The sequence below is a fragment of the Aplysia californica genome, unplaced genomic scaffold (assembly GCF_000002075.1).
Source record: "Aplysia californica isolate F4 #8 unplaced genomic scaffold, AplCal3.0 scaffold00395, whole genome shotgun sequence".
In the NCBI taxonomy this organism is placed as follows: Eukaryota; Metazoa; Mollusca; class Gastropoda; order Aplysiida; family Aplysiidae; genus Aplysia; species Aplysia californica.
Genome location: NW_004797665.1, coordinates 206,719 through 226,104, shown reverse-complemented (window position 1 = coordinate 226,104; position 19,386 = coordinate 206,719). Strand labels below are relative to the sequence as shown.

Sequence of the window (19,386 nt, the reverse complement as noted above, 5' to 3'; positions counted from 1 at the left end):
TATTACTAGCAGATTTCTGGGTGGTAGCGAAAGTGAAAGTATATCTTGATTATCCCGATCAAATGTCGGTATCACACCCGCTTGCCACCAAAGCCGCCTGTCTGCGTGAACAAACATACTCTCGAGGGAGCCGAATGAATCACAATCGCGACCGGCAAAAATGAACTTACGGGCGTTATCGGATTTGGTTTTCAAATATTCGATAACTTTCTCAAATTCCAGGGGCCTGGCAGTCACCCTGCTGTATCCCGAAGTCGATGGCTTCATCTCAAAATCGGTGGATCAGTAGTTTGACCCAAAAGTTGGTGATCTACCAATTTTTTCTGTAGGGTTGGCAGGTATGGCTATAGCCAAGGGAATAAATAATGCGCACTAAAGACATGTGTTATAAAACTATTGAAATTTTCTCAACATGCCGACTGTGCACCCATGCAGTGGGACACAAGTTGTCAAGCAAAACTATAACGTCTTGAACATTCTAAAGTTCCGATATTCTAGTGCAACCCAGAAAAAATGGCACCGCTATCAAGACAGCTCACCATGCTCATTTCACTGAAGGGAGTTTCCGCCACCACACCGGCCTCTTGTGAGATCCAGCCAGGCAGGATGATGTTCGTCTTCTCCTTGACCTTCATCAACACAGGCCTGAGGGAACCAGAGAGCAAGATATAGTAGTAGAAACACAAAAACACTTAAGACTATAAAAGTGATCCAAGTCAAAATACAACTACCAAGTTAGCGAAAACATGTTCTATTATTTATCTTGCTCATGTAAGACAAACTTAACAGGCAATTCCTTGAAATATTGTTCCTTTTCCTTTCCTCTAGATACACTGAAAGAGAACAAGAAAAATGTAACAGGTGGATCTCAGATTCGATGGAACTATTTTCCTACTGTGGACCTACAAACATTTAAAAACATCACCTGACTCAAATACAGGAAATGTGATTAAATTCTTTATGCTAAAATTTCTTGAGCAAGCAAACAAAAAGACTTGCCAAACAACAATTTGGAACAGTAACAACCTCAATCCAAAAAGAATTTATCAAATGACAATTAAAACGGGAGTTCCATCATCAGCCAGCACAACAGACTACTTGAAATACAAATACTCACTTCAGTTTCTCTGGGTAGGTCAGAGATGTTGATTTACTGAAAGTGGTATTCCACATGGTCAGGGTTTGGTTCTTGATGGTCCGCTTCGAGTGTAGGAAAGTTGTCTCAAGCAGAGGAGAGACATACTCCAGAAACTCAGTGTCGTACTGGCCGTTGTAGCGACCCGTGATGCACTGAGACACTTCCTGCCACAGCTTCTCCAGCTGATCGGAAAACGAAAAAATAAATACAGAATTTTAAAAATGGATTAATTATTATATTCAGAGACAAACAAAATAAAAAGGAAACAAACTCATCATCTGACCACATCAAACAAACGGTGCACATCTTAAATAAGAAAACCAAATGTAAAATGCAGGAACTTTATATTTAGCAAAGGATAACAAAAGTATTTCAAAGCAAAACAGAATAACAAGGTAGTATGAGTCTTTCTTATGACAATGCATTACAAAATGACATACAACTATCCTTGTCAATAGACGTCAAATTACCTCCACACCAAACATCAAAAATATAAACAAACCTGTATGGACAGAGTGGGAGATGAGGGCATTAACTTCAGTCTTGCACCAATCTAATAATACAGACTGTTAAGTGCATACGGCTTGCTGTTGAACAGGGAAATGCACTATAATAACATTTATCATCATCTTTTAATCCGTCCTCTTGCTTTAATCTAACCATACAGATTGTAAAGCGTAAAATGCTTCCTGCAGAGCGGGGGATATGCCCTATATGAATATTTTTCATTAACTATTAATCTGTCCACTTGCACTAATCTAATCATACAGATTGTTAAGTTGTAAAGTGTATAGTGCTTGCTGATGAGCGGGGATATGCGCTACAACAATGTTATCTATCATTACCTATCAATCTGTCCAACCTTACCTTGGTCATGAAAGAGGGAACAAAAAGCTTGAGTCCACTCTTTGAGTTGTTCACAAACAGCTGTGACATGGGCTCTGCCAGCACAGACAGGGTGGTTGTGATGACAGTGTTGGTCGTGATGTGGGAGAACAGCTTGGTGTAAGTCTCAACCAGTCCATGGGCGATGAACACCACGAAGGATGCGTAGTTTTGTTTCTATAAAAGGAAAAAAAGGGGAATACAAAAGTTAGAAATCAAATGCCATGTCCATATAAACACCACAAAGGATGAGTAGTTTTGTTTTTATTAAAAGGGGAACACAAAAACAGAAATGAAATGGTATGTCCTCACATACATATCATATACAAAGCTCCAAGTACATCAATAATATTCAGCAGAATTTAAATGTGTAGATAACTACAAAACATGTAACATACTGGGAAAGTAGGAAGGATTTTCATAGAATGTGAAGTTTTGGGGAAAAAATCAGTCTGCTGAACTCTGCCCAAGTAAATTAAGATTATATAATTACTGCTTTTAGGATATCAACATTTATTCCAGATACATGCAAATAAAAACATGTATTTTCTTTTCATTTATACTAAGTTGAGCAAATATTGCAAATAAATCACAAATTAAAAAGGGTATTTTCATGTCATTTATCATAAGTCAATTAAAACCAACAGAGACAGGATTCCACACAAAAAAAGTTTCATGCAAATTCAACATCGATTCTTCTATGGGCAAAAAAAATAAAAAAATCAGTTCTTGGTGGGTCTGATTACCCTAACAACATTACAGAGGCAGACAAATTCAGTGAAGACTTGGCATGAATACTCAGGAATATATATTATAAGAGGATACATGACTACAGTAAAATACAACAAAAAAAATCATTTCATGTATAGGAAAAACATTTATCAGTCTGAACTTACCTGTTGATACTCTAGGCTCTCTGTACCAGTAATGTGCACATTTGCCTCCTGTTGTATGATGGACACCAAATGCACAAAAGAGTGAAGATTTCCCAGAGGTTTATGTCTCCGGCGTGCCCACTTGCTGGGGCTCAGAGTAAGTCCACTCTGTTGCTGGCTGGTTGACATAGCCGAGAAGTCAACACAATCCAAAGTTTTCTGACAAATTGAGGTCAAGAATTCCAAAAACACAGGATCCTGGGGGAAAAAAAATTAATTTTCAAAACTGGGTCAACGTCTCGAATCTACACTGAAAATTAAATATCAACCAAACTTCATATGACATAACAGGCCCCATGAAGAAAACTTGTTTTACTCCTGACATTTTACTCAAACGTGTACATTATATCGATACACTCCTGATGTCCTTTCACCTAAAATCATTTGTTAACTGTAATACTTCTCATATTTTATCAACTAAAAATATATAAATCATTAAACTTCATCAGTTCTATCAACAAAACACATACACTTACATATAAAAGGACACAAAATCTGCAAACACCAACAAAAAATCATGATGACATCACCAATAAACAAACTGTGACAACTAATTCACAGGCCAAGAGTTTTAAAGATATGACTTCAGCTACAAAGTAATGTCAGTGTTAATTATCCACTTATTTCCTTTTCTGATCACAAATTTTAAAACCACTCTAGTTTTTGGGGGTTTTGTTTACCTTGAATTCTGGTAGCCATGTTTGCAAAAGCTTGCCACAAAACTCTTCCAAGCATGTGTTGGCTTCTGCTGTTGCAACGAGGGCCGACAATCGGGCAAAACTGTGGTATATTTCCTTCCACAGTTTCAACAGAGCTTTGCACACCGTCTGAAGGAAAATCAAAATTAATTTCATTCTAATGTATAATAACACCTTTTGTATGCGCAGTAAAGCACATGCACAAATGGTTGACTTTGGACGATTCAGAAATTAAAAAGAGAAGTATTTTCACACAAAAATGTCATTAAGATTACAAACTGAGCTGATCATATTTCCTTTCACATTGTTAGAAATTTCAAAGATGCTTCATGTTTGGAATAAAGGGCATGGGGTGTGTTGTTTGACTTCAAGAAGTGTTTTCAAACAAACATTTTGTAGACCATCACATGCCATTTGTATCACAGCTAGGTACAGTAGGAGCTTGCACAGGTCATTACTGTAAAAGCAGCTGGACACTAAATCATTATAAGACAATTTTACCCTTCTCAAATATTATGCAATCGTAGGTGTCCAGGACCAAAATATTTGAGCCCTTTGGAGTTCAGTTTACATATCCATACCCTACACTGAGGTTTGAAGGGTAGAAGTCACTAAGCTTAAGTCCGCACGGTTCAGACTACAAAGAAAACAACAGTAACGTACCTGTGACAGTTTACTTGGGAGTTGGTTCTTCACTGGGAACAAGAGGACAGCATTGACGCAGTCGAAGTTATACTCCAGAGAGTCACCTTGGTTGACTTCATTTGTCTGAAAAATTAATAACGAAAGCATTGTTAATACTTACAATTTTTTCCAATTTAAAAAAAAAACCAACAACCCAGACATACCCAAGTTCCTCGAATACACAACAGTGCAAAGTACAGTCAAATCAATTAGAAAAGAAACAATTTCCAGACATAACTTTGTAAGTCACTTTCTCTCTCAGGAAGGTTGCCTTGCTAAAGCCCTGTTCAAAGCACTGGCCTTTATTTCTTTGCATTTTCCCATCTCCACGAACTACAATACAGAGATGAATGAAATATTCCGACTTAAGACAAGAACTGACTTCCAGTACAAACTTAAAAGTAACCCACCACATTGACATTGTCCTGCAAGGTGTGAGCAATCACACTCCACATCCTCCACAGAGCCTCGGCAGAATGACAGAGTCCAGCCTGGGTGCCCAGTAGCCCGGTCACAGACTGCAGGAAGAGCAGCGCACCCTGGACGTTGCTGGCCCCAGCACCAATCAGGGACGAGAACAGCTTGACGTAACTGAAAAATCAAAACAACGATTATAGAAAAATGACAATCGTGAGAGATCAGATTACTATTCCAAGGAAAACACATTTCTAGAAAGCAAACGCCCCCTCCCCCCATTCATTCTTAAAAAAACACTGGAGGATTTGGGTAAAACTAACTCAGTGTTAAGCATTTAATTTCTGACCTTTTCCATCTTATAGACACAAAAGAAACCCATACTCTATACACCATCCTAATAATCCATTATTTTTAATTTAATTAATTACTATCATGACTCCCTCACCTGTCATTGACAGAGGCCCCTGACATGACACAAGGCGTCAGCAGCATCTCGCTCAGCAACAGCGCCGGGCACGCCTGCGAAGAGGAAGTACAATTCTTTTTTTAAATTGCCATGCAGCATTTTTTTCATAAAGCCAACAGTTTCAAATGCAGCCATCTTCAACCATTTCAAGAATTATTCTCAATATTTTGTACTTATGATACCTAAGCAGTAATAAATATATGGTGTTAAGGAACAAAATAAGCTAAACTGGCCTCCAAAGAGAGCTTGTGTTATGGAAACAAGTTGAAAATGGCTGCAACTTCATAAAAGTCAGTTTAATGATTCAAAGAATATATTCTTGAATTTTATAATATCAGAACAAAAAACACAGAAGAACACAGACTCGAAGAATAAAAAAAAAAAATCATTTCATACAGAGAAAAAGCCAAATCATGACTTCACAAATGAGGACGCAAATACTCACCCTCACAGTCTGTCCTCCAGTAATGTTGTACGCTGTGGAAGCCAAAACCTTCTGGGGGAAACTGCTGCTAATCTCAATCAATTTCTGCAAAAGATGGGAGTAGAAAACATAGAATCTGATAATGCTGGAGACATTAGTGTTTGCCCAATATTTGTTACAATGGTAATGTTTTTTACTGTCTAGGAAACACGGTACATTCATACAAAAAGAACTTAGAAAAAAACAGAAGGTTCATGATGTTCAGATATGAATGGGGTCATGGCGAAATCAGGCCCTCATCAAAATAAAGAAATCCAAGAAACCGACAGTTCCCACCCATTATTATCGAATTTATTATTGTTTTCTGCTCAACATCTTTTAAGCCAATTCAAAAACACATTTCTGTTTGGATTTTTACAACAAAATTTTTTTTAAAATCAAAGGCACCAAAAATGTAATTTCCAGTTTCCAAGGACACTCAAGCTATGAAAGTCGCCAAACTGTGGCTGCCACCTCTCATCTCATCAATTTCACTCCTGGCATCAGGTAGCCCCCTTCAATCACAAATGTCTCAATTTCTATTCAAGAGAATTTGAATCCCCCCCCCCCCCCATTAAAGCATGTTAATTTATCTTGCTTTAAGATTAAACCAATAACTCCATATGCCCAATAATTGACAAGCACCTGATTCCACCGTTTTGTGACACATATTTAAGTGTCTCCGAACTTACCACAAGCATTGCTCCATCCAGCATTTGATTCTGCACCACAGTATGCAACACAGACAGGAAAGAGCTGTATACATCCCTGCAGTCTATCTTGGCGGGGCTTTCCATGGCAGTTCTCAAGTGATTTACAAAATTTGTCCAAACGTACACAATCAAGGCCCCTGCGGATAGATTATTGAACACATCAAATGCAATTACTATTACACCAAACTGAAAGACTAATCACACCAACAATCAGTCCTTTATGCATTTCAACAAACACAATTCTCTATCAAAGAACAAAACAAAACAAAATCCTCCCTCCCCCAAAAGCAACAAATGAGCTTCAATTAGTGCCAATATATTAATACATAATAAGTATAAAAACAAAGAAGATGAACTGCAAGAGACAAGTTTTTAAAAATCAAGGTGTGATGACATAACATTCTGGCAATCAAATCAAGAGGTGGTTGAAACATAAAGTCTACCTTCAAACAAAGCATAATCATTATCTCACTAAGGCTGGCCAATCAGACTCCAGACTCACATTCAAGGGAGTGAAGCACTTTGAAGTGCGTCCAAAGCATTTTTGGACACCCAAAATGCAAAGAAATAAAATTTTGTTCAGAGAGAGGCACTAGGTTCAGAAGCAGATAAATTTTGGGAGTCAACCGGCCCACTTTCAACTCCTCACCAACATTTCGAAAGAAAAAAAAAAAAGAAAAAGACCGTCAGATCGTTAACCCTGTTATTGTAGAAGCTGCCAGTACAATGGGGATGTTGTTACCAATACAGGTACAATGAGGTAAAAATGTGCAAATAATAACTGATCATTACCTTCCACATCATGTCCGACATTTCTCAAGAGCTCTTGAGTCGTAAATAGCAAGTTGGGAGCATGCTTCACAAAGGAATTGGACCCAGCCAACACTTCTTGAGGAATTTTAGCTGAAAATATCATTTTTAGTCACATGAGAAATTGTTATGCAAACAGAAATTTATTATAAAACTATGAGACAAAATATAATCAAACTAAACAAAGAAGCAATGAAAACCAAAAGAGAATTTTCAAGTTACGGTATTGATACATGCATGATATGAGAGAGACGGCATCCTTTTTTAAAAGATAAACTAAAAAGTCATAGGTAAAAATTTCTGTACACAGCATTACTCCCTCAGGTTTTTGTTTTCACTTTTGTGTTTCCTGTATGCACAATCAAAGGAATATCAGTGGTGGGGCACTAGGACCTGGAATGATACAGATAACTCAAACCATACCCAGATTTGAACCGTAACCTTCCATGCACTAGACAAGTTTGCTACCAACTAGTTGTATCAAAATTTGAAAAACCAGCAACTGACTTGAAGGACAACAAATCTCAGCAATAAAACTATTCCCATTCTTGTAACCCCTGACACAGGAACAATCACATTAATTCTAGAGAATAATTTGTTTTAGCAAGTGTTTTACGGCACTTGCAACACAATAAGGTCACATAATTGCCGAAGATTAGAGGTTTTACAAGAAAGTAACAAATACAAATAAAAAGGAGGAGAGATAAGGACAGATGTTTGATAAGAAAGAAGAAGCAAGAAGCAGATCACACTAGAGCACCCGACAACCACTCATAATTATAGAAAATAAGAAATCCAAACTGTACCCAGACTCCAAGTGACTTTCCCTCCTGCGTCCTGCTTTCCAGATTTTGCCAAAATGCGAGCAACGACTTCCATGCCAAGGATTTGCAGAGCTGGAAACACTGGCAGCTGCGGATTGATGGACTTTCCTGACCCGAGGCTCAAAGGCAACTTGTGCATCGGTGACTTCAGGGCTGATGAGAGGAAGAACATACAATGCGATGTAACTCACAAGAAAAAAGCTTATTGTGAACTGAAAAATGCATATCAATCACATACTAATAAAAAGATTATGCATGGGTAAATTTCAGATATAACACGATTCAAGATTTTTCCAATATTATTTGATAAACAAAAAAATAAATAAAAGTGTCTTATAATCTATTATAAGTTACTTCTCAGATCAAAAGTAATTTAACAATATCAAGGAGACAAAAACTTTTATTCCACTAACGTTCTGTAGCATTTTTTTAAAAGCAATATACTTATAAGCCTTATCAGGAAAACGTTGCAACAACCAAGACTTTCAATCAATAAATCTTTTATACTTTTGTATCTATAAATATGAAATCTAAACAAAGTTCTTTTTAAATTCTCAAGCAGAATACGTATCAGAAAGAAAATCTGCACAAGAAAAGTAGTCAATTTGTACACTCTATATAGTGATAGGTTTTTTTTTAATCAACAATTCCATTATACAATGAAAATTCTTTTACTAAGTCTGGCTTACCTAACAGAGGAGACTGTGTCAAACCGCTCGAAGAAAACTTTCCACTGCCAACACAGAACTGAAGTAATGGTACTATGATCTGGGGGAGGGATGAAGAGATAACAATCATTTTCAAAACATTCTCAGGGCATTTGAAAATGACTCAAACTGAGTACTACTTAATTCCAGAAATAATGGATTTCTTTTAGCTACTTTTCAGACTGTTAATGGAGGTTGACGCTAGACATTTCATTCATCAGACAAATATCTTCAAGGGAACACACAAACAGCAATATTTTGCGGGAAAATCATTTCAAAATATATAAAATCCCTTGTCAACTTTATTTTGGTCTCAGAATGAGCTTAATTGCACTTGCAACACAGGACAAACAAGTGCCGCAAAATTAGAGGTCTATCTAGTAAGATTCAAAGAAAAGAGGAACGAAAGATTTTTTAATTTTTTTTTATAGTAGAGGGTTTTACGGCGCTCGCAACTGCATAAGGTCATATGAGCGCCAAGGGGCGGGTGTCAACAGAGAAGTCTTTACAGGGAATCAGACTTATTCTGCTCACCTCTCTAGCTTCAACAGCACAAGGTCTGCTTCAACTATCAAGGCACCCCAAAAATAGCAGGTCACAAGAGAGTGACAAACATACAAAAGAAGTAGAGGGAAAATGACAATAGTAAGGATTAGGAAAGAAAAAGCAGCAGTTCCCTGTTGTAGATCAGACACAGTTATGAGCGTGACATGAATCAGCCCATTTACAATTCTACTGTGCTTGAACGAGAAATGTCCCCCCCCCCCCCCCTGGAAATGGCCTAAAGACACTAGTCAGAGGCAGTACCCCGGGGGGGCAGAATGAAAGATAAAGACGACTTGTTTCATGGGACAGAAGGAGCAAATCACACCAGAGCGCTGGTCAACCACCCATCCTTGTCAACAAAACCTATACACTAAAACAAATGTTTTAAACTATACATTTACGGCAACAAACCTGTTCAAAGTTGGCGGAGAGTTTCGGTCCCACTGATGTGACAAAATGCCACCACGTCTGCAACTTCTCCAAGGCAATGGCTTCTGTCTTGGCATTGTCAACTTTCAGGACCATCATAATGAGCTTGATGCGTTTTGGATCTGAGATTATTGCTGTTTAGAGAGAACAGAAAACATTAAAAAGTGAGAAAACAAACGCTCATTTTAGGTTTACACATAAACTTTGTTAACTTTGAGGCATTAGATCTTTCTTCAAACCCAAGTAGATTTTTTTTTTAATTTTTTTGCTCTGGCTAGTCCAACGGCTGATAAGTCATTGCACAACCAAATTCAAAATCTGTTTTCCAACCAACCTGTATTTTGTTGGGAGGGAATTGTGTCGTGTTAATAAATACGTCCAAACAGAATTCTCACCGACTGCTACATTAAAACTGCTGCTCTTTTCAATAATGGATTTCCCAGGTTTTTTTGTTATTTCTGGTTTGGTGGACATGCAGGCTTACAATTTCTCCAGAAGAGACAGATGCAGGCTACACCTTTTCTTTCTGTTTATGGCAATATCAATTAATAAATGAAATCATTGGCGACAATACAAAAAGGATAAGAACATTAAATTTAATCTAAGGAGTCTCTTGATAAGATAACACAATTCACATAAGCCATAATGCATAAAAGAATACAAAATAAATAAAAAGTGACCAATTCATAGTACAGAAGAAATAAGAGCAGTACCTTGATCCAGAGCAAAATTATCCACCAAAGTCTTCCAAGCAACAAATGCCAGGCATCTAGCTTGAGGGGATCCTTTAAAGCCAATCTCTATGATCTCCAGCAACAAATTGATGCTTGGTCCTTTGTGGAGCTCCTGATGAAATAAAGTTTACAAGGATCAGTACACAATGATGACTGAAAGCATTTCCGGGTAACAAAACGAAACTTTTAAAGTTTTCCAATTTCATTAATTTTTAAAAACTTGATGAAGAGCAAAATAGGCAAATTTTGTACAAATACAATAAATAGACAATTGTTTTGTAAAAGTACAATAGACAATATTTTTAAGCTTAACGCCTTTTTCACACATGGTAGGTCAGAGTCAATAGGCAAACTCTGACTTTAAAAATTCTAGCCACCGTCTTTAGAGTAAAAACTGATGAGAGTACAACAATACAACTAGTAGTTGATCGCTAAGACAACAAGATACTACACAAACTACAAACGGTAAAACCAACCTTTCCTGCAACAATTACGATAAGAGTCCAGGCCCTGAGGACATGTTCCTCACATTTGACCACCAAGCACTTCAGGGAATTGGCTAATCCCTGAAAAGCAAAAATAAATGTTACAAAGGTAAGTCAATACAATTTTTCAAAAAACCATGTTGAATAAAGTACCTTTAAAAAACCCAACCCTTAACGATTAGGATTAGAATCAAGAATTATAACATTTATAACCCACCACCACCTGACAGTATCATTGTGCAAATTCAGAGTAAAATATTTTGTTTTTAGCTAGGCAGGAGTTTTATGGCATTTGCAACACAATACGGTCAAATGAGTGCCAAAGATTAGAGGTGTTAGAGGAAAGTAACAAACACTTAAAAAGAAGGAGAGATAAGGACAATAGATGCTTGATAGGAAAGGAGCAAACCATACCAAAGCCAATAACCCACGAGTAAAATATTTCAAAGCAAAACAAACAAAATATTCATCAAAAAGGAAAACCACAAACACAAAGCAATTAAATTCGAAGACGGATGGCACTGCCTCTGACAGTACTGAAACAGGGAAACAAAACGATGGCAACACAGAGAAATAAAATTAGAAAAGGCACACCACACCACATCAGAGAACCTACATGACACCTACTTACTGATACTCAGTTTTAGCTTTAGAAGAGGTTTTGCGGCGCTCGCAACTGCATAAGGTCATATGAGCGCCAGAAGATTTGAGGTGTTACAAGAGAGTAACACACATAAAAAAGAAGGAGGGGAGATAAGGACAATAAATGTTTGATAGGAAAGAAGAAGCAAACTACACCAGAGCGCACCCGCCAACCACCCACACAGACATACAAAAATACTTACAGAGGTAATGGCTTTGATGACATATTTTCTCATTTCAGCAGAAGCCTTGAGCTCATGAGCATACTTTTGCAGAAGCTGCAAAGATTTATCTTGGACAGAAGCGGACGTAGAGGCCAGACCGGGAAAAACAAGCCGACCCCATCTGAACACAGCCGAGGTCATTCCGCTCTTGCACTGATCATCAAGCCTAAAGAGGAAAAGATTGGTATCCAAAACATGTAACTCAAAATTTTACTACGCACAAACATTATCATGATTAACTATCAGTAGAATGAAGGGGGAACTTTATAAAAATTTACGTCCTTGAAACAAATAGGACATTACAAGAAATTTCAAAATTCTGCAAATTTTACAAATTTTTAGTCATAACCACAAATTTCCAGAGATGAATGACCCTCACATATTTATACTTTTAGCAAGAAATGGTCGAAATTCTAAGATGAACAGAAATAAATTTTGATAACCATTTTCAAAATTATATAGAACTGACTAGATTAATGGGAATTTTTGTCTTACATAACTTGAAAAGACTACTCACATCTCTGTAGATTAAACCCGATACTTGATACTGCCACAACCCTTCTATAGAATAGAATTTTTTTTTATAGCAATGTTTCCATGTCATTGGAATATTGCAAAAAAAACACCAAAAAAACCCAAAAACCTCTCAAAAACCCCACCCCAAAACAAAAATGGAAAAGTTTTTTTAAAAAAAGATAATCCAGTTTAAAAAATTAATTATCACAAGATAAAAGGAGATATGGGCACATAAAATAATGTTACACCCACTTTATGAATACATTGGTTAGCTCTTCAGAGTTTAACAAAGACTGGGCCTTCAACTTGCTGGCAGCTTCTTCCACATGTTCAAGCACAGCAGAAAACTGGGGGGAAAAAAAGTGATGGGTTATTCCTATGGTTACAAAACTAATTAACAGTAACATTTATTTCACATAACCTAAAACAATCAATAATTTTTCATAAACTTATCCATAAAATCTCTTTGTTACTATTATGTGCAGTCGAACCTGCTCTAACAGCTACCTGTCCAAACAACAACTTCCCACTGCCCCCCTTGCATTCTTTATATATGAGGAGTCCACTGAAAAAACAAAACAAGGGTCATTGTCACAAACTGAAAATGGTGATGGTATCAATTTTGAACATTTGTTGACTCCAAACTGTATTTGTTCAGCTGTTGGTTGATTATTGTTATTAGATTTCCCATCCAACAAACATATAAAATAAACCACCAATCAAACAAATATGAAGTTATTGAGTCCACAAGCTTTTAAAACTGACACCCTCACAATTTCCAGTTTGTGACTATGCCCGTTTTTTCAGTGGACTCCTCATATTTTAATAACACAGTCTAAGACACCCACATTTTCTCCTCCATAACAGATGGACAACTCTGACAATTTCAACTCTATTTGAAAAGTGCTGAAAGCACAAGCAGATAAACAAAACAAATTCCAGTGCTGAGGAAACAAACATAAAACTTACTTCTGACCGAACAACATCAATGTGGAATTTTTGAACAGCCAGACAGAACAGGCTCTGCTTCATCACATCTGTAGACTTGGTGCGTTTCATGCACTTCAGTAATGCATGGAGAATGGAGGAACTATCCGTCTTCTGAAGGCTGAGGACGTGAGGAAAAAAAAGGAATAAAACTTATGTCTCTTCTATTGCTCAGGGCTTGATCAAATGTTCAAGGCATATTTCTTAGAGCAAACTGCAAGAAATATATATACACAAACAATGCTTTCAGTGTTACTTTCACAAAAAAGTCACATTATCCTCCTGTAATTTGTTTTTTGCAACAAGATAAATGGTCTGCACTACATTTCAATCCTGAACGTTTCATAGATTTGAAAAGACTGATCAATGGCTAGAACACAATATGAAGACCAAAATCTTTAACCATTGGAGAGTGACCAGCTTTAACACATGTACATACCATCCTACCTTATTAATACAGTAACAAAAAAAGTTCACAATTAATACATGAACAAATTAAAGTAGGATTTCTACACAGCCAAAAATAAAAATCATATATGTGTTTCTTAAAAAAACAAACACTTAACAAAATGAGTGCGTACTATCTACACAATCCCTTCCACACGATGTGACAAACTGAAGAGAATCATAAAAAGTGTCAGCCCAAAACACTGGGGAAAAAAACCCCCCAAACTTTCCCTTTTGATTACCTTCCAATCTGTTCATCTTGCAGATAGAAAGCCAAAACCTCCAATACATTTTTCACAGTGACCTCATCCTCATTTGATAAATCTCTGGCCGAGACTTTCAATAGCCGAGGGCTATGAGCACGAAGTTCAGAAATGTTTAGCTCTACATTGTCTTTGTGAACTTTACTGTGGAAAAAAAGAAAAACAAAACAATTAGTAAAATGGCGCTATTGAGAATTCGGTTCCCCCCCCCCCCCCCCCCCGCTACATTTAATAAAATCCACAGAACCATTTAAGTTTAACTAGCTACATCAATAAACATAATAAGCGTCTTTAAAAAAAAAAAGTGACTGTTCTCTGATGTGACAAGAGAGATTAGAACATGGCTTAAGTGGTGCATCAGTCTTACCACTAAATGTACAGGACTGAATAGAACTCCCATCTCATGAAATTATTTAGCAACCAGAATGAATAACCCAAAAAGTACAGAATGGATACAGACCAGTTAACAATTCATAATAATGCCCCCCAAAAGACATTTTTTCTTCTTTTTTTTAATGCAGGTGTTTATACATCCCCGTTAACCCATCCATACGTCATGTTTTACTATCGTATCAATATGACGTGGGGAACTCTGTGCCACCACTCTCCATAGAGGAAATTTACTGGTTAATCCGATCCGTACGCTTTGCTTAGCAGTCTGTCAAAATGATTTTTTGAGAAATACTGAAAGTTTCAAAGAGATCTTCGCACTACAAGTATTCTAAAATGTGAAGAATACAACCCCGGGGGTACATAATAATGACCCCAAGGCGTAAGGAAAGGATTAACATTATTTTGATCATTAAGGACCCGGGCTTCTGACCGTGCCAGTCAGGAAGACCAAGAAACTCTGAGAAAATTTCTCACTGCTTGGGAATCAAACTTAGGTCTACGTGCCACAGCAAAGCACTTACCCACTACACCACAGAAGCCGGTAACATCATATGATACAACTTTCTTGCTGTTATCAGTCCAGATAAAACATAACTTTCTTAAAAACCATGAATTTATTTTTTACCAACCTTGCCAAGTCTACGTATGTAGAGCACTTGTCCTCCTGCCTGCAGTTTTTGCTCTCTAACACTGCCAGTAAATCTTTCACGGACTGTGACATGATTCTACTTGCCTAGATCCTTCCTGCAGGAAGCACCTGAAATTAAGTTTAAAAATGATGATACTCCATCTGACTAAAAGCCCTATTTCAAAGGGTTGGTAGAGATGTTCATCCAATGAAATATGAGCATTTTGACCTAGTAAGACACTTGAGGAACTCGAATGGATATTCAGGAAATTTGACTTTCATCTTTCAATGCAAACACCTTTTCAAATGAACTCATTTTTTCCTAAAACTACGCTGTTTCCTGACGCGAATAATCATATTTGATGGTTTTTAAGATCATTGCACAACCAGAGGGAGAAATTTGAGAGCAACTGAATGAGAAAAATATTCAGAAACGATCCCATTTCCCCCCCTTTCGGACAATATCTGATAAGCGACTGTTCCCAGTTCATAACAGGGGACTTATATACGATTTGGTGTAACTTCCAATCTCAGCGTTTGATCTGGTCAACAGACAAGGGGATCATCATAAGGGGATTATTCATGCGGTCATAACACTTAGGCTTAGGCCCCCATTCAAAGATCCCATCAATTCGGGTTTTCTTTTTTTTTGGGGGGGGTGTTAGGTAAGGGTTTTATAGCGCTCGCAACTGCATATAAGGTCAAATGAGCGCGCGGGACACATTAAACTTCTTCAGTTGGTAGGAAATTTTGAATGTTGCCCGGGTGGCAGCCGAAGCCTACTCTTGTCGATTTTAGACCACCAAGGGATCTTTAATGTGCACAATTTTAGAGAAAAATTTTTTTCGGCCACTACCCGGATTCAAATCCGGGACCTTTGAATGAGAAGCCAATACCTTAACCTCTAGGCCAGGAGAGCCCCACTATCAATTTGTTATACGATGAGGCATGTTTTTCATTGTTTTCTTTCATCACTTACAACTGACTCCTGCGGCACGCTCGCCTGACCGCCTTCTGACCCCGACTCCCCGCAGCGCAAGCTCATGGGCAACATAAGTGGGTCATCGATCGATAATACTCTTCCGGTAAAGCCCGCAGGACCAGAGTTAAATATATGTAAATCTGCTGGAAGATTTCCTGTACTAGATCCAGAGATCTAACTAAAAACATGACAATATTATCATCAAAATGTAATAAAATGAAATCTAAGACAGGAGGATCCCAAGTCAGAAGGACTCCCCAACTAGAGCAACCACTATTATTCACTATAAAATTAGATTCTTGATTGGCCACCTCTATTCTCATCCGGCGAGCCTTCACCGTGAACAAACGTTCTAGCGCTCTTGTGTTGAAAGAATGCAATTTTGTCTGCGGGCAGTGAGAGAGAGAGAGAGAGAGAGAGAGAGAGAGAGAGAGAGAGAGAGAGAGGGGGGGGGAGGGGAGGGGAGAGAGAGAGAGAGGGGGGAGGGGAGGGGAGAGAGAGAGAGAGAGAAAGAGAGAGAGAGAAAGAGAGAGAGAGGGGGGGGTGAAGAGAGGAGATCACTTAGCGAGAACTTCCGGGCGAAACTATACTAGATCTATAACATGATCATTTTTTTGTGTTTGTCAATTTGATCGTCCACACCGATACAGTATTCAGAAAGAGAAAAAGAGAGAGAGAGAGTAGAAATCTAGTAGTAGAGAGAAATTCCGGGGGGAAAAAATGGCAACCAACGTAACGTAGTTCGGCTCGATTTGAAAAGTGAAATAGCTGTCGCAGTATTTTTTTACTTTCCCTTCCGTCTCACACTTTACCAGTTGTCCATTTTTTACTAGATCTCTAGATCTAGATATTGATGCACTGAACACGAATATCAACTTCATTTCCATCGCAAATTAATAGTTTTTGAAAGGGAGGACTTCCGTAAGGAGCGACCACTATGAGACAGAGCAGAATTGAGGGCTTGGGGTAGGGGTAGGGGTAAGGGGGTGATCTTAAACTTTAGCAGCTCACGTTAAATTCTTCAATTGAGGACTTCCGAAATGAGCGACCACAATTAGATCTGGATCTAAATCCTATAGTCATCAAGACATCAAGATTATACTCAATGGCTTCCAAAATCATAAGAGAAGACCGAAAACCAGTTATACGATCTGTTCATGACAAAATTACGGTAGTTTGCGCATTTTTAGGCCCAGTTCAAAGTTTTGAAGGTCTGAGTCGGGGATTAGATCTAGATCTAGATTCTAGTAGACTTTGGCTTTGGGAATTTAACGTGCTAAAGTATAAGATCACCAGTAAGGGTATGGTTAGGGTTAGGGGTAGGGTATGTCTAGGCCTCTTCTTTATTGTGTTTGTTTGATGGGGTGGTCGCTCGTTACGGAAGTCCTTCCTTTTGAAATATTTGATTGTTCTTAATTGAATTGAGATAGACGTGCTTTTGACCAATCGGGGACTAAGTCTAAGACTACATTTGAGCTATAACATCATTTTTTTCATTGTTTCTGTCAATTTGATCATCCACACCGATAGACAATATTCAGAAATTAGGAAAAACAGGTCTTGTTTCACACTGGCAAGTCTCACCCAGGAGTGAGACACTCAGTCTCAGTGAGAGGTCAATCTCACCCGGGGTGAGAATAGTGCAGGCGAGTCTTTTGGCTATTCTCACCTGGTGCGCGTTCACCGTTATAGCCTAGATCTAGGCCAACAAATTTTGCGTTCACCCTAAACCACAGAATTCTACTCTGTGATAACAGAAAAATTGTAGAATTCTGTGCCGTGAACAAACGTTCCATTACAACTGTAGCCTACTAAAAACGTACAATTTTGTCTGTGGGCAGCGTAGAGAGAGAGAGAAAGAGAGGAGTAGCGCGAGAACTTCCGGTCAAAACAAAATGGCGACCCGCGTAGTTTTTCTCGATTCGAAAAGTTAAATAGTCGTAGCACCTTTGTAGACAACCAAATTAATTTACTTTTGTGTTTTAACATCATTTTTTAACTTTGTTTTGGTCAATTTGATCGTCCTAGTCAATTTGATCGTCCACACCCATAGACAGTATTCAGAAAGAGACGGAGAGAGAGAGAGGGGAGGAGTAGATATTGTGAGAACTTCCGGGCAAAACAAAATGGCGACCCGCGTAGTTCGGCTCGATTCGAACAGTGAAATAGCCATAGTATAGCATCTTTGAAGACGATCAAATTAGCTTACTTTGTCTTTTGTGTTATAACGTAATTTTTTCTTGGCTTTAATCAATTTGATCATCCACATCGATAGAAAGTATTCCGAAATTAGGAAAAACAGGTCTTGTTTCAAACCGGGTGAGAATAGCCTACGGTCGCAAGTCTCACCCGGAGTGAGAGGTCGATCGTATTTCTATTCTCACCCCGGATGAGAATAGCCACTTCCTGGTGCTTTTTCGGTAGTTCCCACCCCCCTTATTTGACCTACATCTAGATCTAGATCTAGACTCTAGATATATCTAGATCTAGATCTAGATCTAGAATCTAGATCTCTAGATCTGTACGTTTGATTCGCGGTGAGCTAAGATATCAAACCTTAAAACATTAAATTATGGTAAAATTCAGGGGGGCATGCCCCCCTGAAACCCCCCTTCCTATTTTTATTAGGTCAGGGGGCAAGCCCCTGAAACCCCCCTACTCTTGGGGCCAAAACCCATGAATAACAATTGCGGGGTGGGAACTACCGAAAAAGCGCCCACTTCCTTTTATTCTCACCGGTGAGAATAGCCACATCCTTCAAGATACCTTGACTTTTCACTTCTCTCTAGAATCTAATCAAGAATCTCCAATCAACATTTAGGGCAACCAAGAAGAGTGACAAATGAGTAGGCCTAAACTGGTTGCTTGCCAGCACACACTGTGCTGTCAACACCAAATGACAAGGCGCCGCATCACATTCTGTGCAGGCCCAGTCGTCACAAGTTGGAGTTAGCCAGATCTGGTTTACTAACTTGCCGGAAAATACTACTCTACAAACCACAATATAACTTCCAAAATAAAACATACCTTTCAAGAAATCAGCTAATGGGAAACAAATTAACAATATAAAACAGAATGAAGACTCATTGAAATGGTAATCTCAGTGGGCGCCGCAACCCATCATTGTTTACAACCTCAGCATTCTGGTCTTCGCGGGAAAGCAGAAACTAGCCAGATTTCAGCGCATAGCTAAACACATGGGAAAAGGAATCAAATGCTAATGTATTTCCATGCCAAACATCTGAGAGCCTCAAATTGTTATGGTTTATCTATTTCTTTTTAAAAAATACATGTAACAAAAATGTATCTCTTTTTGTGTTCAACTGAATACAGTAAGTATGTCGTCAACAATTTTGAAATAGAAAATCAC

The 19,386-nt window shown here is 38.1% G+C and overlaps 1 protein-coding gene across 3 annotated transcripts in view; it reads right to left on the bottom strand.

Moving 5' to 3' along the window:
- LOC101859720 (telomere-associated protein RIF1) overlaps positions 1-19,164 on the bottom strand; it is a 32,675-nt gene extending 13,511 nt beyond the window's left edge. For 2 of the 3 annotated variants that reach the window (XM_005103899.3, XM_035971206.1), the window contains exons 1-22: positions 19,044-19,164; positions 15,036-15,163; positions 13,993-14,157; positions 13,286-13,424; positions 12,569-12,663; positions 11,780-11,966; positions 10,926-11,015; positions 10,429-10,561; positions 9,698-9,849; positions 8,723-8,801; positions 8,016-8,186; positions 7,192-7,302; positions 6,379-6,536; positions 5,669-5,752; positions 5,203-5,297; positions 4,751-4,931; positions 4,320-4,424; positions 3,639-3,785; positions 2,920-3,156; positions 2,006-2,200; positions 1,118-1,320; positions 540-645 (exon numbers count right to left, since the gene is read on the bottom strand). In XM_005103899.3, the coding sequence (XP_005103956.2) occupies positions 540-645; positions 1,118-1,320; positions 2,006-2,200; positions 2,920-3,156; positions 3,639-3,785; positions 4,320-4,424; positions 4,751-4,931; positions 5,203-5,297; positions 5,669-5,752; positions 6,379-6,536; positions 7,192-7,302; positions 8,016-8,186; positions 8,723-8,801; positions 9,698-9,849; positions 10,429-10,561; positions 10,926-11,015; positions 11,780-11,966; positions 12,569-12,663; positions 13,286-13,424; positions 13,993-14,157; positions 15,036-15,127 (2,925 nt within the window). In that variant the 5' untranslated portion in view covers positions 15,128-15,163; positions 19,044-19,164. The remainder of the gene's footprint in view (positions 1-539; positions 646-1,117; positions 1,321-2,005; positions 2,201-2,919; positions 3,157-3,638; positions 3,786-4,319; positions 4,425-4,750; positions 4,932-5,202; positions 5,298-5,668; positions 5,753-6,378; positions 6,537-7,191; positions 7,303-8,015; positions 8,187-8,722; positions 8,802-9,697; positions 9,850-10,428; positions 10,562-10,925; positions 11,016-11,779; positions 11,967-12,568; positions 12,664-13,285; positions 13,425-13,992; positions 14,158-15,035; positions 15,164-19,043) is intronic. The other variant, XM_035971207.1, reaches the window with a different exon arrangement.
- Between the last annotated feature and the right edge of the window lie 222 nt (positions 19,165-19,386).